Consider the following 16042-nt stretch of genomic DNA (forward strand, 5'->3'; position numbering starts at 1 on the left):
ACTGCAAGTCTTTAAGTGGCATCCTGATCCGCAGTAACTAGAACGGTTTCCATTCAAGAGCACCTTGTACATGCCTGGCTCTGTGCTATAGCTTGAGATGGAAGAGTTCACTGCATCCCAGCAACTCTATTAAGATCATCTCCAGTTTACAGATGGGGCAAGTGAAGCTCTCCAAGGTTAATTTGCCCATATTACCAAGACAGTAAGTGGTGGAGCTGAGCCTTGAGAGAGGACTGTGTGACTTGAGAGCGAGACCACCTCTCACAGGGTAAGGGAGCTGGAGCAAGGACTGGAAATAGGGGCCACCTCTGAAATGCGGGTGTCAAGGGGCCATATGGGGAAAGAAATCAGGCCACAGGTGCTGGGCAGTAAACGTGAGACCGAAGCTTCCAGTTCAGGCAGATGATCGGCAACTTGGAGATCTACGGGGATGGAGGAATGTGGTAAAGCCAGGGAGCAAGGCCGAGAGGAGACAGCCAGAGCAGCTGGGGCACGGATGCTGGCCCTGGTGGTAGGGGAGAGACCTGGACGCTATCTGACACCCACTATCTGTGAAGACACTGGGAAAAGGAAGCAGGCCCAATCCTCGGCAGGAGCCAAGCAAGGCTCCCTGCCTCACACTTGGGCTCCCAGTCCAGGCTAGCACAGCTGCCTGCAAATGCTGCTCAAAACTGTTTTCATGAGGCTGGTCAAGTCTCAGAGGCTTGGTGTGGGCCAGCAAGTTGTCATCCAGAGGCTCAGACGGAGGGAGTAGGCAGGGATGAGGAGGTCTGGGGAGCCGCACGGACCCAGCCAGAGTCAAGGGCCAGCAGGATGCTGGCCAATGACCAGTAGGGTAAGAGAACAAGATCTCTGGTCCTGAATGTCCCACCTCTGGAGGTGCATCCTCTTTTATCCTCACCTCCAGTGTTAACTCATTCCAGCCTGTTGTACACCTAATCAGTGTAATTTCCCCCCACCTCTACTCAACCCCAGCTTGTTCCTTTCCACCCAAACTGGCCTAGTGTACAATCCTGAACGTGTCCCCAGTGACTAGGGCTCTGTTTGTGTCAGTTTAATTCCCAAACTTCCCAACTTCACAGAGCATTCTGGAACTAGAAAGGCTTGAAAACCATCTTTCCCAAGTCCCTCATACTCCATACGTGCTTCAGAGGTGTGACATACGTGTGGTCAGAAAGCATGACAGTGGACTGGGGCTCCACACCCGACTCTCTGGTTGGAACAAGCTGCCTCTGGTGCTCACTTGATGCACCACAATTTCTCCCCCTTTTCTTCCCTTCTCGTCACAACTCCTGGTGACTCCCAGTGATGCCTGGCACCTATATGATGCAGAAGGAATGCCTGCTGATTTGGATTCAATGGCCTCTATTTATCTGGAGAAAAATAATCTACAAAGATTAATTTACTGTAAGGTGTGAATGACTGATAGCCATCCCCCAATCCTTCAGAGTATTTTTTTCAATTTAAAACAAGATCTTTTTTTTTTTTTTTTTTTTTTTTTTTTTTTTTTTTGTGGTATGCGGGCCTCACACTGTTGTGGCCTCTCCCGTTGCGGAGCACAGGCTCCGGACGCGCAGGCTCAGCGGCCATGGCTCACGGGCCCAGCCGCTCCGCGGCACGTGGGATCCTCCCAGACGGGGGCGCGAACCCGGTTCCCCTGCATCGGCAGGCGGACGCGCAACCACTGCGCCACCAGGGAAGCCCAACAAGATCTTTTTTTTAATCCAAATTATCTGTTATAAATCTGTAAGATATAGAATTATCTGGGGACTAGAGAGAGCTTCCTTAAGTGCTCAAATCACTGCACTGGAGTGCAAACCTACAGACAGCAAGGTAAAGAATAACACTGGGGCTCTATGTTAGTGCCACATTGTGACCACCAGGGGGAGCTCAAGGCTCCCTCTCCTCCCGTTCACCATTCCCATTCACCACCAGAGGAAGGGCCAGGAGGTTGATAGGTCATTTTATCGGGCCATGGGGCTGTAGGTATGGTCTTTCTCTTTAAATTATCCCTTAGGATTCTCTCTTTCCCAGAGGTCCTCCAGCTTGGGAGATGGACCTTCCCAGCGGCCCCACCTCTCCTGGAGACCAGAGTGGCAAAGTACAGTAGGGAAAGAGGCAGGTATGGGTTCAGGAAAACAGAGCCAAGCAGCTACTTTCAACCTAATAGTGCTGGAGGCCACTCATGCCTTCCCCTGAGCCTAGGGAAAAAGCAGCTTTCCACAGGGACTGACAATACCAGAACGGGGCTGGTGCTCAAACCCTAGCCTGGCCTCGTCCTTGGGCATCTGCCTTGGTACCTGTTACAGCTGGCAGGGAACAGAAAGAAAGTCAAGTTTCCAGGATGCTGGGTACTGACCATCTCCATCCTGTATAATTCCATCTTATCACAACACACTATTCCCGACTGTACCAGAAGAGCTTGCATGTCTCTGGTCCCAAGGAAGTGGTCATCACCCCAATTCATTTTCTCTCCATTTCCTTCCCTTCAAGATGGGAGAAAACTCCCATCCCCTGTGGCCATAGCTCTCAAATGTGGTCCTTGGACCAGAAGCATCGGCATGACCTGGGAACTTGTCGAAAATGCAAAACCTCAATGCAAAACCCTTGACATACTGCATCCTCACAATGATGCGGCGAGGCAGGTACAGTTATCAACCGTATCCGACAGATGGGTTCACCAGGGTTGAGAGAGAGCAGCCGTCTCATCCAAGGCTGCACAGCCAATAGGTGGTGGAAGCAGGACATGAACCCCGTGTGTCAGATTCCAAAGTCCCAGGTGTCCACCTCAACGCCGAGCTCTGGGCACCCAGGTTTCCCGAGGGGCGGGGGCTTTTGCCTCCCTCCGCTCCTAGTTTGCGTTGGCCTTAGACACGCTCTCCTGACCCTGCTTCCTCGGGTTCCTCCCCGCTTTCTGGGAGCTAAGGCCATTCAGCCGCCTGCACTTTTCAGTCTCCCTTGGCTTCTTCCCCAGCCCCACCTGGATGGTCACAGCTGAGCTCCTAGAAGGGGGATGGGCTCAGAGAAGCCAAGCCTGGAGGCCATCTCACCACTCCCTCCCCAGGCCCCTAAGCCATCTCTGTCCTCCTAAACTAGTTTGCAGAGCCGCAGACTGCTCACGCGTTCCGTCAAAAGCTAGAATAAAGTGGTCGCTGCCGTGCCTTTGCCTGAAGCAAGTGGGTACCTGTCAGTTTAGGGCACCCACCACAGAGACGAGAAGGAGCGGACTGTGCCAGGGGCCCCTGGGAGAATCGGTAGGCAGCCGATGGATTCCCACCCTTCCCCCGGTCTCCGAGGTAGCGCACCTGGTTTCCTTTCCTCTTGCGGGGTTTCCCGAGGGCTCACAGGGCTACTGCTTGGGATCTCCCTGTAGGAGGACGAGGCCCGGAGAGTCACCGCTCCCTTCCCAGTGCAGATTTTTGTAGGATCCGTGTCTGAAAAAGAAAGACCCAAGAGGGAAGACTGAATCCCAGGCTCCTGGAGGATGAAAGCGACAGTCAGCCAGCAACTTGGTACAGCTGGGGAATGAGATGAACCTGGTTACAGACAGGCAAAGTCTTATGGTCAATGAAAATTAACCTGTGGATGGTGAAGAGGGACAAATCACATTTGCAGAGGTTTACCACCCATCATGAGGTTAGGAGGAAATGGAGGCAACAGTGAGTTCGGAGTCAATAGATGCGTTACAATGTCAGCTGTAAACATTTCCAAATCAAAGCGGGTTGATTCCTTTTATTAAATGAAGTTTAGGTTGGTGAGCAGACTTCTGACCAATTAGTAAGGCTCAGTTGGAGAAAGAATTTATGAAAGACTTCTCAAGCTCCCACTTCATCCTTCTTAAAAAAGAGCAAGTTGACAGCACAGGGAATTAGGTGGTGGTTCTGTAGAGAATCACTGCTCCATGCAGCCCCCCAACGGAAAAGCAAAAGACAATCTCCTTGTATCAGCAAGCCAAGCCCCCTGCAGTGGTGAGACAGGATATGCTGCCTGGGGAGAAAGATCAAGGGCCAGAGCCTCACATTCTAAACTTAATGAAGAAAATTCACACCAAAGAAAACGACTAGAAACGCTAAATCCTTCAAGGAACAGTGTTCGCTGCACTTCCAGCTGAGCCTTCCCTGGGCCCTGACCTCTCCTACAGTTCACAATGGCCTAATAACAGACCCAGGGTATCTTTCAGAACTGCATGGAGAAGAATTTCAAAATAGGCTTCAAAAGATCTGGATGTTCATCCTCCAGGAAAATCAGTAACGGGGAAGCAAGAAAGCCACACAGACCACACAGCCCTAGGAGGTACACGTGCTGAATGTTTCTCTCTGTACAGCTGAGCTGAACTGAATTCCACAGTTTTTCAAGTTGCTCACAGCACAGCCTGGATCTTGGACCTCAAACTGTCATGACTGGGATCATGGGTAAAGTTTAAGGTGGGCATCGGGCAGGATGTGGGCTCAGATGTCCAACTCATCCCCATTCCTGTACCAGGGCCAAGAGAAGCCAAGCCTCTTCGCTCCTCCTTTCCACTCTGGCAGCCCCCTTTCTGACAGCTCAGACAGAACGATCATTAGTGTTACAGACGAGGACAGATCTGCCGTCAACACCTCTTGCACTGAAAGCGAAGCGCAAAAACACAATGTATGGCAGGGCGGGCAGCGGCCTTGGAGAGCATCTGACTCGTCCAACCCTATCAAGAGGATAAGGGACTGATGTCACAGAACTATTGGCAAAATTGATTCACGGTCTTTTCAAAAGGGTGAGGGGCAAAGTGACAAACCCAGCCCATCCATAGTGTCCTGGATGCACAGCCAGATTGGCCCAACTCCTGAAAGAACCACCAGTGGGATAAAGAGCCACCTGGGCCTCACTCGTCTCATTTTGTACAGAAGGAAGCTATGAGCCAGAGCTGACGTCTGAACTGCACCCCCTTCCTTGGAGAGGAGAGGCAGGAAGTGACTGCTGGTGAGGTTCAGGGCAGAGGAGGGAGTGCTCAGGGAAATGGTCCTGCCAGCATCACAGAGACGCAGCCAGGTTTGGCATCTAAGGGGGCTGCTTCAAGTTCAGCCCAATTCAGAGATTCCCTGTGCAGCCACATTAGTTCTTGGGGACAGTGGAGTTTTAAATAAAGTCTTGGGAGCTGGAACCCCTAAGGGGAACCTAAGTCGTCCATGTGACTCAGACCTACACCGGCTGGAATCAACGTTCAGCCTCCGGACTGACCTTCTCCTTAAGGGGGAGGGGCAAGGCACCTGTCAGTTCCTCTCCACACTTGCCGGTGGTTCACAGAAACACACACACACACACACACACACACACACACACACACACACAGGAAACCAGCCAGAGAAGTGAAAGGGAGTGGCTCCTAAACATGCAAGGATTAAGCCTCCAAGTCTTTGTTAGAAGGAAGGAAGAAAGGATCATGCATGATCTGCTAACAATTTTTAAAAAATTAAAAAAGAAAAGAAACCAACCCAAGGAGAGATACCTGGAGGGAGTACTAGGCCTGAAGAATTTTTCACTGTCTTCACAGGGATTATTTTAACAGCAGAAATAGAGCGTGCACGTATAGGGTCGGCAGTTGCTGAAAACACAAAAGGGTAAATGGTGCATCCAGAAAAAACATTTGGGAAACACTCAGGCAGTGGAGGAACCGGGCAGGGACAATAGGAGGAAGTCACCCGCACCAAAAGAACAATAGGAAGAGCGGTAGATGCAGTAACTTAAAATAACCTGCTTTCGCTCTTTAGAGTCCTGTACCAAGTCACCAGAACCCTCCCACGACTGTCCCCCAGATGCAGCTGATCACTGTCTGTGCCGCCTGCCACACCAGGAAGTTGCTAGACAAAGAGACGCAGATGGCCTGGCAAACAGAGGAAGGGGAGAGCAAGCAGGGTCCAAGGGGCCCCCTGGGAGAAGGCTAGAGTGTCTATGCCGGGGGGAGGCTCCGAGGAGGAGAGTTATGGCTCCCGTAACTCCAGAGGAGTGGAAGAACGACAGGGAACAAATGTGGGAGCTGCCTGGTCCTTTCAGCCGTCACAGCCGCTTCTCCAGCATCGTAACTCCTGGGGTCTTGTGCCTGTTCCGACAACCCAGCTCTCTGGCCCTGAGCAAATCAGAGGCCCCATCTGTTGGGCAGCAGATGGTCTATTTAAACCCACCCTTCCCTGGGCAAGAGGTTGCCAAGTGTCCAAGTGCCTGCTCAAGGCTCGGGGCAGCACTCGAGCGCAAGGCCCAGGGTGCTGACACCAGCTGAGCTTTGAGAGCTGGGATACTGCCTGGGATGGGGGTGAAGCCTGCTGTCCTCAAGTCCCGGATGCTCATGCTTCTCTATGCACAGGCTTCCCTGGGCCCCCTGCCTACCCAGATTCTGGAATCTCAATGGTGGGCATAGTCCCAAACCCTCCTTCTCACAACAAGCCTATGGTGTCAATGTCACTCTTGCGCAACCCCCGGAGTTCTCATGGCCCCAGATCCACATCACACCTTGGGGGGTAGGGCTGTTTGGGAAGCAAGACTGTCACGGCTGCATCAGCATCATGCTGACGAGCCTGTCAAGGGGACAGGAGGGAGGGAGGCAGCTCGGAGATGGGTAGTTCACCTTCCAGTCCATCAGGCTGCCATTTCACAAGGTCCATGGCAGTCATACAGCTGCCAAGAACTGAGTTGATAATAACAATCCCGCACGTGTCAAGATACAAACATGCTTTCACAGCCATCCTGCTGACTGCTCCTTATGGCCACCTGGGAGATTGGGTGGGAGGATTTTGTTACCATTTTCAGAGGAAGAAGCAAGAGAGCTGGTCGGAGTCATCCAGTGCTCAAGTGAAGAGGCCGAGACTGGAGCCCAGCTGTCCTGGCACCTGGTTTAGTGACCGTCCCAGGTCACCCTGATGACTCCAGGTTGCATCTGCTTCCTCTTTCCAACCAAAGGTGGGTCTTACCAAGGAGCGAGTGGAACGCAACTCCACGGGCCACCCTGCCCGCCCACCTCTGAGGTCTCTTCTGCCGATGAAGTCACAAGGCTGGGGTTGATGGTGAACATCAGACACCCTCGTCTCTCCGTGCTCCTCATCAGATGCTTAAACACTCCTCTGTAGGCACCGCCCTTCAACATTCCCTAAGCGAATCGGCCAAGGCTGTCCAAGACCCCGAGAATATAGCCTCACACCGGGCGTGGAGAAGAGTGGCCAGGCGTGGAGAGGACACGGAAGACAGGACAACAGCAGGACACCTCCCAACCAACCGGCCCCAGGCTCCCCACCTCTCCTGCTCTCTACACCTTCCCTCCTGGCTGTTCTTTCTCACTTTAAACTTTGCCTTGTCTCAAAATGAATACTTGGCTGACCCAGATGGTAATTACAGACGAAGTCCAAATATGTCAAACTTTGCAAGCGTTTTCTTTGAGGGAGGGTGCATTTTGACTTAAAATGCCCAATGACAGGACTTTTGCCCTCCCTCTTTGATACCATAAGACTTGTGGGATGAGCACTGATAGAAATCACTGGAACCTGAACCTGAAGCAGGAAAAAATACTGCAGATCATGAAATTCCCTCATTTTCTAGATAAGGAAACTCATAGCCATAAAGACGAAGGACATCCCAAGAGGTCTCTGTTTACGAGCAGCAGACCAGGACCCGAACCCCTATTTCCTCACACTGCAAAGTGACATGGGAAGCCTGATGCCTGGCTGTTCAGGATGAGAGATGGGACCTCAAAGGTCATCTTATCCATCATTCATTTCACACGTACATCTTTTGTCTTAAAATTTTAAAAATTGAAAATCTGAGAGGATGCACATGAAACTAATGTCACCAAAATAATTTATTTCAGCAATTTAGGCTCTTGCCTCAGGGTCAGGATGGTGAATGTGTCACTATTTATCACAGGTGAAGGTGAAACGCCGGGTAAGAGAGACCGCAGGCTGATAAATGACATACACACCAGGACTCTGCCCATGTATTTGGGGTCTGTGGTTCACAGCATCCTGCGAGCTAGGGACAGTTTTTAAGACATCACCTCACAGTGGGAAACGGCAGCCTCAGACTCCTGATTCTCAGAAAGCATAGGAAGAGGTCTCCAGGTCACGGCCTAATTAGACCAGTGACTGTTCCCACCAGGCAGGTGGCCCGGGCCCTGCTCCTTCTAGAAATGCCAAGTTTCCCTTCAAGAGCCTTACCTTTGTCTTGCCCATCGCTGCCCGGTACCAAACCATTCACCACAGCTTTGGAAGCACCAACATCGCATTCTGAAAGAAAGAAAGAAAGAAAGAAAGAGCCCGAGGCTTGTGATCATGTGTCGCCACCCTTTCCTGAGTCCCACCTGGTGCAAAGTGCCGCGGGCTTTCTCAGGCCTGAAGAAGGGCCCCAGGTCGTCGTAGTTGAGTTCCGAGAATGCTCTGTGGCAGGGAGAACGCAAAAGCTGTTTGGGATGGAAGTGTGTTGTGAGCTCAGTAAATTCTCTGGCTTCCTGGCTTGGCTTCACTTCTGACATTTAAAAAAAAAATCTCCTTAATTCCCTGAAAATGGCATCTCCTGCCTGACAAAGGCGTATCCACCATTCCAAGGCCGCTCAAACGCATCCCTGTGCATCCCGGATGAGAGCTGTCAGACAGCCAGGACAGAAACCTCAGCCTCTGCGACACTTCCCTTCACCCCACCCCACCGCCGCTGCCATGGAAGCCATGCCGGGCCCGCCCCCAGCCCACGGTCCCCAGCCGAGGCTCCTGCGCTCTGGTTATAGCGATGACCTGGCCCCCTGACCGCTCCCCTGGCCTTCGTCCTGGCCCTTCTCCACCCCAGCCCTCAGTCTGTATCCAGAGAGCGCCCTCTAGACCCCCATCTGGCTGAAAAAGCCCCAGGGAGCAGGACAGAGAACAAAACAGGACAAAGCAACGTGATTTTCTAAAACCCTCCACTTTAGATATACTGTATTTCACTTCTACTTTATTTTTTGTTTGTTTTTAATGTTTAAATTACATTATTATTATTATATATATATATTTTGTGTGTGTGTGTGGTACACGGGCCTCTCACTGTTGTGGCCTCTCCCATTGCGGAGCACAGGCTCCGGATGCACAGGCTCAGCGGCCGTGGCTCACGGGCCCAGCCGCTCCGCGGCATGTGGGATCTTCCCAGACCGGGGCACGAACCTGTGTCCTCTGCATCGGCAAGCGGACTCTCAACCACTGCGCCACCAGGGAAGCCCTATTATTATATTTTTAAATTTATTTTGGCTGCACTGGGTCTTCGTTGCAGCAAGAGGGATCTTTTTTAGTTGTGGCATGAGGGATCTAGTTCTCCGACCAGGGATCAAAGCTGGGCCCCCTGTGTTGGGAGCGCAGAGTCTTACCCACTGGACCACCAGGAAAGTCCCTATTTTTGTTTTTGTTTTTTTAATTAATTTTTATTGGAGTATAGTTGCTTTACAATGCCGTGTTAGTTTCTACTCTACAGCAAAATGAATCAGCTATACATATACATATATCCCCTCTTTTTTGGATTTCCTGCCCATTTAGGTCACCACAGTGCATTAAGCAGAGTTCCCTGTGCTATACAGTAGGTTCTCATTAGTTGTCTCTTTTACACATAGTATCAATAGTGTAGATGTGTCAATCCCAATCTCCCAATTCCTCCCACACCCCCTTCCGCCTTGGTATCCATACACTTGTTCTCTGAGTCTGTGTCTCTATTTCTGCTTTGCAAATAATTCACTTCTATTTTGAAAAATAAAAATATCAGGGTTTAGTCTGGGAAGTCAATCATACATATTACCATTTCCATGAGGAATCTCATTAGTTGTCTCTTTTACACATAGTATCAATAGTGTAGATGTGTCAATCCCAATCTCCCAATTCCTCCCACACCCCCTTCCGCCTTGGTATCCATACACTTGTTCTCTGAGTCTGTGTCTCTATTTCTGCTTTGCAAATAATTCACTTCTATTTTGAAAAATAAAAATATCAGGGTTTAGTCTGGGAAGTCAATCATACATATTACCATTTCCATGAGGAAACAAATTGAACTTGGAATCAAGTTCCCCCAAATGTACATTAGGAATATCATTTTTTAGTAAGTGAGATGGCCTGTATGTTGGCATAAGTGGTTATATTCAAATGAACAAACTGACCTTCCTGATGATTAAAAGCAAACCAACAAACAAGCCCCAGCAACCAGGAGCTACCCAGGGACAAAGCCTGGGCAACTCATCCCAGACTCCAGGCACTTCAGCCACAGGTCCCAGCCCTTTTCCAGCTGCAGTTCCCTCCTGCCCCTGCCCTCCATGACGGTCTCCTCACAACCCCTTCAGCACATCAGATACTTTCTGACATTCAGGCCTTGGTTCCTGCGAGGCCTTCAGCCAGAAATGCACGCTCCCCCTTTCCTAGCTTGGGGAAATCCTCTACACCTTGAGGTTCACCTTGAATGTCACCTCCTGTGTCTCAGTGGAGACCTTTCAAAGTTCTGCTCAGCTGCAGGCACTGAGACCCTTACTGCCCACCGGCAGCCTAAGCCCCACCCAGTTTCCCCTCCCAGAACTGACCGCAGCAGCCCAGAGAAGACAAGCAGGTGGGACATGTGATCAGTGTGCTTGGGGTGACGCCCCCTGCAGCCAAGAGCAAACCAAGCCACAAATATAATCATAAAACAGCTACGGGTTTTTAAAGCCCTCTATTTACCTGGATCTGAGGGTCCATGCTCAGCATTTCATAATGAGCACCTCATTTTTATTCTTAATACCCAGGCCCCTGGAGCTAGAAGTTAGGAACTCTTATTTTATAGATAAGGAATTTGAAGCTCAGAAAGGATGCCAGGCTCTAAGATCACTAAATAAGCATTTGAAGTCTGGTCTGGTCCATCCCACCCACAGCTTATCTTCTTTGTCCCCAGCTAGGATAAACATTTTTTATTATTAAAATGAAAAATGGTTTACATGTCTAGAACACTCCCTATATATAAATCAGATATATTCTATATAAAATGGTTTATATATACTCTATTTCCCCAAAAGCCCCCAACCCCAGTAGCTCATTTGGCTGAGACTTGGTCACCCTACCTGGGCTCTTAACAATCAGCCTCCCTGACATAAGTTACACCGACAGGCCAACCCAGGCACTCCTGGATCCAGATGTGAGCAGGGCTACTGCCCCTGTGCCCGCTCCCTAAACCCGCCACAGCGGCCATGACCTCCCAACACTAGCCCCATAGGGCCCATGCTGTTCACTGCCCCCAATCTACCTACAGACAGAGGTAAGTTCTCCCAAAGTCCCCTTTGCACCTACATTTCTGGGATGGATGGATGGGAGGGTGTTGGCAGAAAGCCAGAAATCCAAGTAAAAGAAATAGCACCCGTTCCATCACTCCATCTTTTCTGACTATCCCTTCCCTATGCACCTGCCCTAATTTCTCTTAACCGTCCCCTTCCTAGGACTACAGGCCTTGCTTTGGGCCTCCCCTGTGCCAGCAGCCTCTGAGCTTCCACAAGGCCCAGACCCACGTCCTTCCTTTCCTTTTGTGTGTGTGTTTTTTTCTTAATCAAACAACCAAACTTTAAGAAATTTGGAAAAATAATTCCATCACCTCACACTCACACCTCTGCAGCACGGTGCTGGTGGCCTGGGGTTGCCTCAGGAGTCACTAGCCAGGTGACCCCAGACATGCTGCTCTTTCCACCAAAGGTTAAAAACGAATGTTTTCTACATAGCTGCTTTCTTCGGGATGATCACTGTTATCAGTGGCATAATCTCCCATCAAGTAAACACACATAACGAACCCACTCATTCCCCACCTTCATGTGGGTGTCTTTGTTTCCTTCGAATTAAGACAGACATTCCCAAGAGCGGGATTATCAGGTCAAAGGGCCCAGATTTTTTGGACTCCTCCTAGGAAATGCCTCCTTTCAGCGTCACGCCTGAGAGAGAACTTGGGGAGAAGTCCCACAGGCATCTCTGCACCCTTGACCGGCCCCTCCCCGCCCACTTCTTCCCCCCTTATTCATGCCAGGAGTGGTGACGCCAGTTTAGGCTAATCCTGATATTAGAAGAACAAGAAACTTTAGGCTGCAGAGCTAAGAAAAAAAAACAAAACAAAGCAAAAAAAACCCTGGCCTATTTTGAATGATAGGAAAAACAAAAAGCCAAGCGAGAAGAAAAAATGAGTTGCAAAGCAGGGACTCCTGGCAGTGCCCGTGTCCACCCGGAGGGGAAAAGAAGGGACGAAGCCACCTCACGCATAGGAGAAGCACCCATGGAGTCAAGGACAAGCCCAGTCCCTCTCCTCGCAAGGAGGGAACCTGAGCTGATAACCCACGGATGGGACACTGGACAGGCCTTGGGCTCAGTGCTCAGTACTTTGGAAGCACTGCCTCACTTAATCCTCAAAATCCCCATGAGGTGGTGCTTTCGTGATGTCCATCTTACAGAGGAGAGTGGAGAAGGATCCACCACAGGCCAAAGCCCGCACACTCAGTGTGTGGGGCCCTGAGCTGATCCACCTGGGCCCTCCTCCTCCTAATAAGCATACACTGTCCGGCAAGGTTCAGGATTTGGCTAAAAGGGCACTGCATGTAAATAAGCGGAAAGGCTTGTTTTTAACCTCCAGAGGTCTCTGATAACACCCTGGAGATATCTCAGGATGAGGAGGCCCCCGAGTGAGCCATCCACTAGGTCACGCCCCCGCCCACCCTGCCTGCAGGTCTCGGGAGGTTCCAGGGTGCACTCAGTAGCTAAAGTGGGCCTCAGTCTCCAGATGGAAACTTCTCTGCCCCGAATCCTGGGCTGGAAAGCTGACAGCTCTTGGCTACACAACGAGCAGGTACCTACCTATTCCCTTGTCTTCCCTAGCCCGGGCTTTCTACCCCAGCTCTAAACCAAAACTACTCAGAACTGCCCATTTGTGTAGGTCTTGATTTTTACTACCAAAGGCATAGCAAAAGGGTGGTTTTGCCCTGATAAAGGAAGTGATGGATTAGCTCATACCATGGGGCAATTATGGTCAATCTGTTTACTTGTGACGCAGTCACTCAGATTAAGAAATGCCACTGAGGTGTATACATATGTCAACATTTATCAAATAATATACTTAAAATATCCACAGTTTACTGTATGCCAATTATATCAATAAAGTTGTTAAATCGAGGGAAAGGGAGCCCGTTACGAAGATTAGGACACAGTAAATGTAAAGTGTATAGCATAGTTCTTGACATATGGTAGGTACTCAATAAATCATTAATAATAAAGGTTGTGATGACGATTTATGACAAAGCTTTGGCGCTTACCCAGGCCTCGAAAAATAAAAAATGAAATGCAGTTGGGGCCTTCAGAGTAAGAGGGAAATCTGGGTAAACAGTCCAGTTTTGTGGATTTGTCAGGAAGAGAGAGACAGGGTTTTAAATGACTTACCAGAGCTCATGGTGGTGGTAGGACAAGTCTTCTGTAACTGGGGCTCTGCAGAAAAACAAACACCACAATGGAATTGATGAATGGCAGGTTCAAGATAAATCCCTATGGTTCACATTAAAAATGCAAACACCGTATATAAGCCTTGATAAAACAGAGCGGGACCAGGCGTTACTTGGCCAGGCTTCTGGTTCTTGGTTGGCTGTGTACTAACCTGACCTTGGGCACATAACTCAAACTCCTTGGCCTCCGTTTTGTCAGCCGTACTTGGTTTAGATACTATCCAAGATCCCTTCCACCTATAACATTCTATTAAGAACCTCAAGTTACATGAGTCCATGTGGATCAAGGAGAGGGTGAAGGAAAGAACCAAGTTTTAGGACAGAGGGATAAGATCACAACACAAACTGATTATTGGAGAGTAATAATAAGATTGTATATAACTTATTATGCTCAAAAAAATGTTCTAGGTGCTTTAAATATATTAATTCATTTGATCCTCACAAGGACCCTATAAGGTAAGAACTAGCATTGTATTAGTTTACACAGATGAGGAAACCAAAGCACAGAGAGACGAACAGCTTGCTGCCCACGTGGCAGAGTTGGTTCTGGAACCCAGGCAGCCCGACCTGAAAGCCCAGGCACTTAGGAACTACACTCTACTGCCTTGAGGTGGGAATGCAGTCCACTTACTGATGTGCAAACAGTAACCCTCTCATTTAATATGGTCCCATCTGAAGTCCCCCAAAACCACTGGCTACTGTCACTATAGTTTTACCTCTTCTAGAACTTTTTTTTTTTTTTTGGCTGCGTTGGGTCTTCATTGCTGCACACGGGCTTTCTCTAGTTGCAGCGAGCAGGGGCTACTGTTTGTTGCGGTGCGCCGGCTTCTCATTGCAGTGGCTTCTCTTGTTGTGGAGCACGGGCTCTAGGCACGTGGGCTTCAGTAGTTGTGGCTCTTGGGCTCTAGAGGCGCATGGGCTTAGTTGTTCTGTGGCATGTGGGATCTTCCCAGGCTAGGGATCGAACCCGTGTCCCCTGCATCGGCAGGCGGACTCTTAACCACTGCACCACCAGGGAAGTCCTAGAATCTTACATAAATGGTATCATATGGTATGTAATCTTCTGTACCTGGCTTCTCTCACTTAGCATAACACAATTTAGCAAGTGGCCATATATGTGTGGGTCTATTTCTGGACTTTGTTCCATTTGTCTTTATCTAATCCATTGTCTTGATGATTAGAGCTTTATAGTAAGTCTTGAAATTGGGTAGTGTGAGTCTTCCAACTTCATTCTTTATCAAAATTATTTTGGTTCTTCCAGGTCCTCTGCATTTTCATAAAAAGTTTAGAGTCATCTTACCAGTTTCCACCAAAACAAAAAAAGCCTGCTGGAATTTTGAATGGGTTCGTGTTCAATCTATGTATCAATCTGGGGGAAATTAACATTTTAACAACACTGAATTTCCAATTCGTGAGAATGAACTCCCTCCCTTTATGCAGGTCCCCTTTAATTTCTCCCAGCAATGTCTTGTAGCTTTCAAGGTACAAGTCTCGCACATGTTTTGAATAGTAAGGTCTAGCTAAACACATGTGAAGGACAACCTGAAAAGTAAGTCTTCATGAGCTGTAGAACCTTACTATTTATTTATTTTTTTTATTTTCTTTTTTTTTTTTTGCGGTACGCGGGCCTCTCACTGCTGTGGCCTCTCCCATCGCGGAGCACAGGCTCCAGGACATGCAGGCTCAGCGGCCATGGCTCACGGGCTCCTCGGCATGTGGGATCCTCCCGGACCGGGGCACGAACCCGTGTCCCCTGCATCAGCAGGCGGACTCCCAACCACTGCGCCACCAGGGAAGCCCCGAACCTTACTATTTAACATGTGGTCTGCAGACCAGCAGCTGGGAACTTACTAAAAAATGGAGAAATGCAGAATCAACCCTACACCAACTGAATCAGAATCTGCATTTTAACAAGATCCCCAGCTGGTCCCTATGTACTTTCAAGTGTGAAAAGCAATGATGTAGAGGATATCAACTCCCCGGTTTATGAATTCTGTATTAAGGTCATTATATGGTCTAAGGGTCTGCACCAAGAGACACGCTTTAGTCTCCTTTTTAACGCTGAAGTCAGGCACCAGTTTCCTTTCTGGGTGGTTGTCTTGTTCACTGTCCTTGGAACTGACTGAAAAGAAGCTAGGGGCAAAAAGGAAATCATTCTAAGTCTGTCTCTCCAGCCCAAATCAGCCGTAAGTTTGCCTCTGTCACTGTCAAGTACACCTGAGACTACCCGTGACCTTCAACAGCCCCTCAGATTGTTCTCTAAGCTGTGGAAACATTTGTTCTTTCAGTTAAGAACACAACCCCCTGTGTTCCGTATGCCCGGGTGGTTTCCAATCCTGGTTTTATGATACCTTCGTTTGCCTCCCAGGGCCAAAACAGATGTCAGGATAGCATCCAAATGTTTTATTTTTTAAATCATTTAAATAATTATGCTAAGGTTTTATTTATTTAACTTTTAAAGCACGACTGTAGAAATGTTTTCAACACTGAAGTTATTTTTTTTTAACATCTTTACTGGAGTATAATTGCTTTACAATGGTGTGTTAGTTTCTGCTGTATAACAAAGTGAACCAGCTATATGTATACATA

At 49.1% G+C, this 16042-nt stretch overlaps 1 protein-coding gene across 45 annotated transcripts in view; it reads right to left on the bottom strand.

Moving 5' to 3' along the window:
* SORBS1 (sorbin and SH3 domain containing 1) overlaps nucleotides 1-16042 on the bottom strand; it is a 221161-nt gene that overhangs the window by 107481 nt on the left and 97638 nt on the right. For 7 of the 45 annotated variants that reach the window (XM_055081464.1, XM_055081459.1, XM_055081462.1 and 4 more), the window contains exons 1-5: nucleotides 14170-15026; nucleotides 13395-13439; nucleotides 8175-8243; nucleotides 5483-5578; nucleotides 3306-3434 (exon numbers count right to left, since the gene is read on the bottom strand). In XM_055081464.1, the coding sequence (XP_054937439.1) occupies nucleotides 3306-3434; nucleotides 5483-5578; nucleotides 8175-8243; nucleotides 13395-13439; nucleotides 14170-14215 (385 nt within the window). In that variant the 5' untranslated portion in view covers nucleotides 14216-15026. Of the gene's footprint in view, nucleotides 1-3305; nucleotides 3435-5482; nucleotides 5579-8174; nucleotides 8244-13394; nucleotides 13440-14169; nucleotides 15037-16042 lie in introns of those variants that run through there. The other 38 variants (XM_055081458.1, XM_055081454.1, XM_055081469.1 and 35 more) reach the window with 19 other exon arrangements.

The sequence above is a fragment of the Physeter macrocephalus genome, chromosome 20 (assembly GCF_002837175.3).
Source record: "Physeter macrocephalus isolate SW-GA chromosome 20, ASM283717v5, whole genome shotgun sequence".
Classification (NCBI taxonomy): domain Eukaryota; kingdom Metazoa; phylum Chordata; class Mammalia; order Artiodactyla; family Physeteridae; genus Physeter; species Physeter macrocephalus.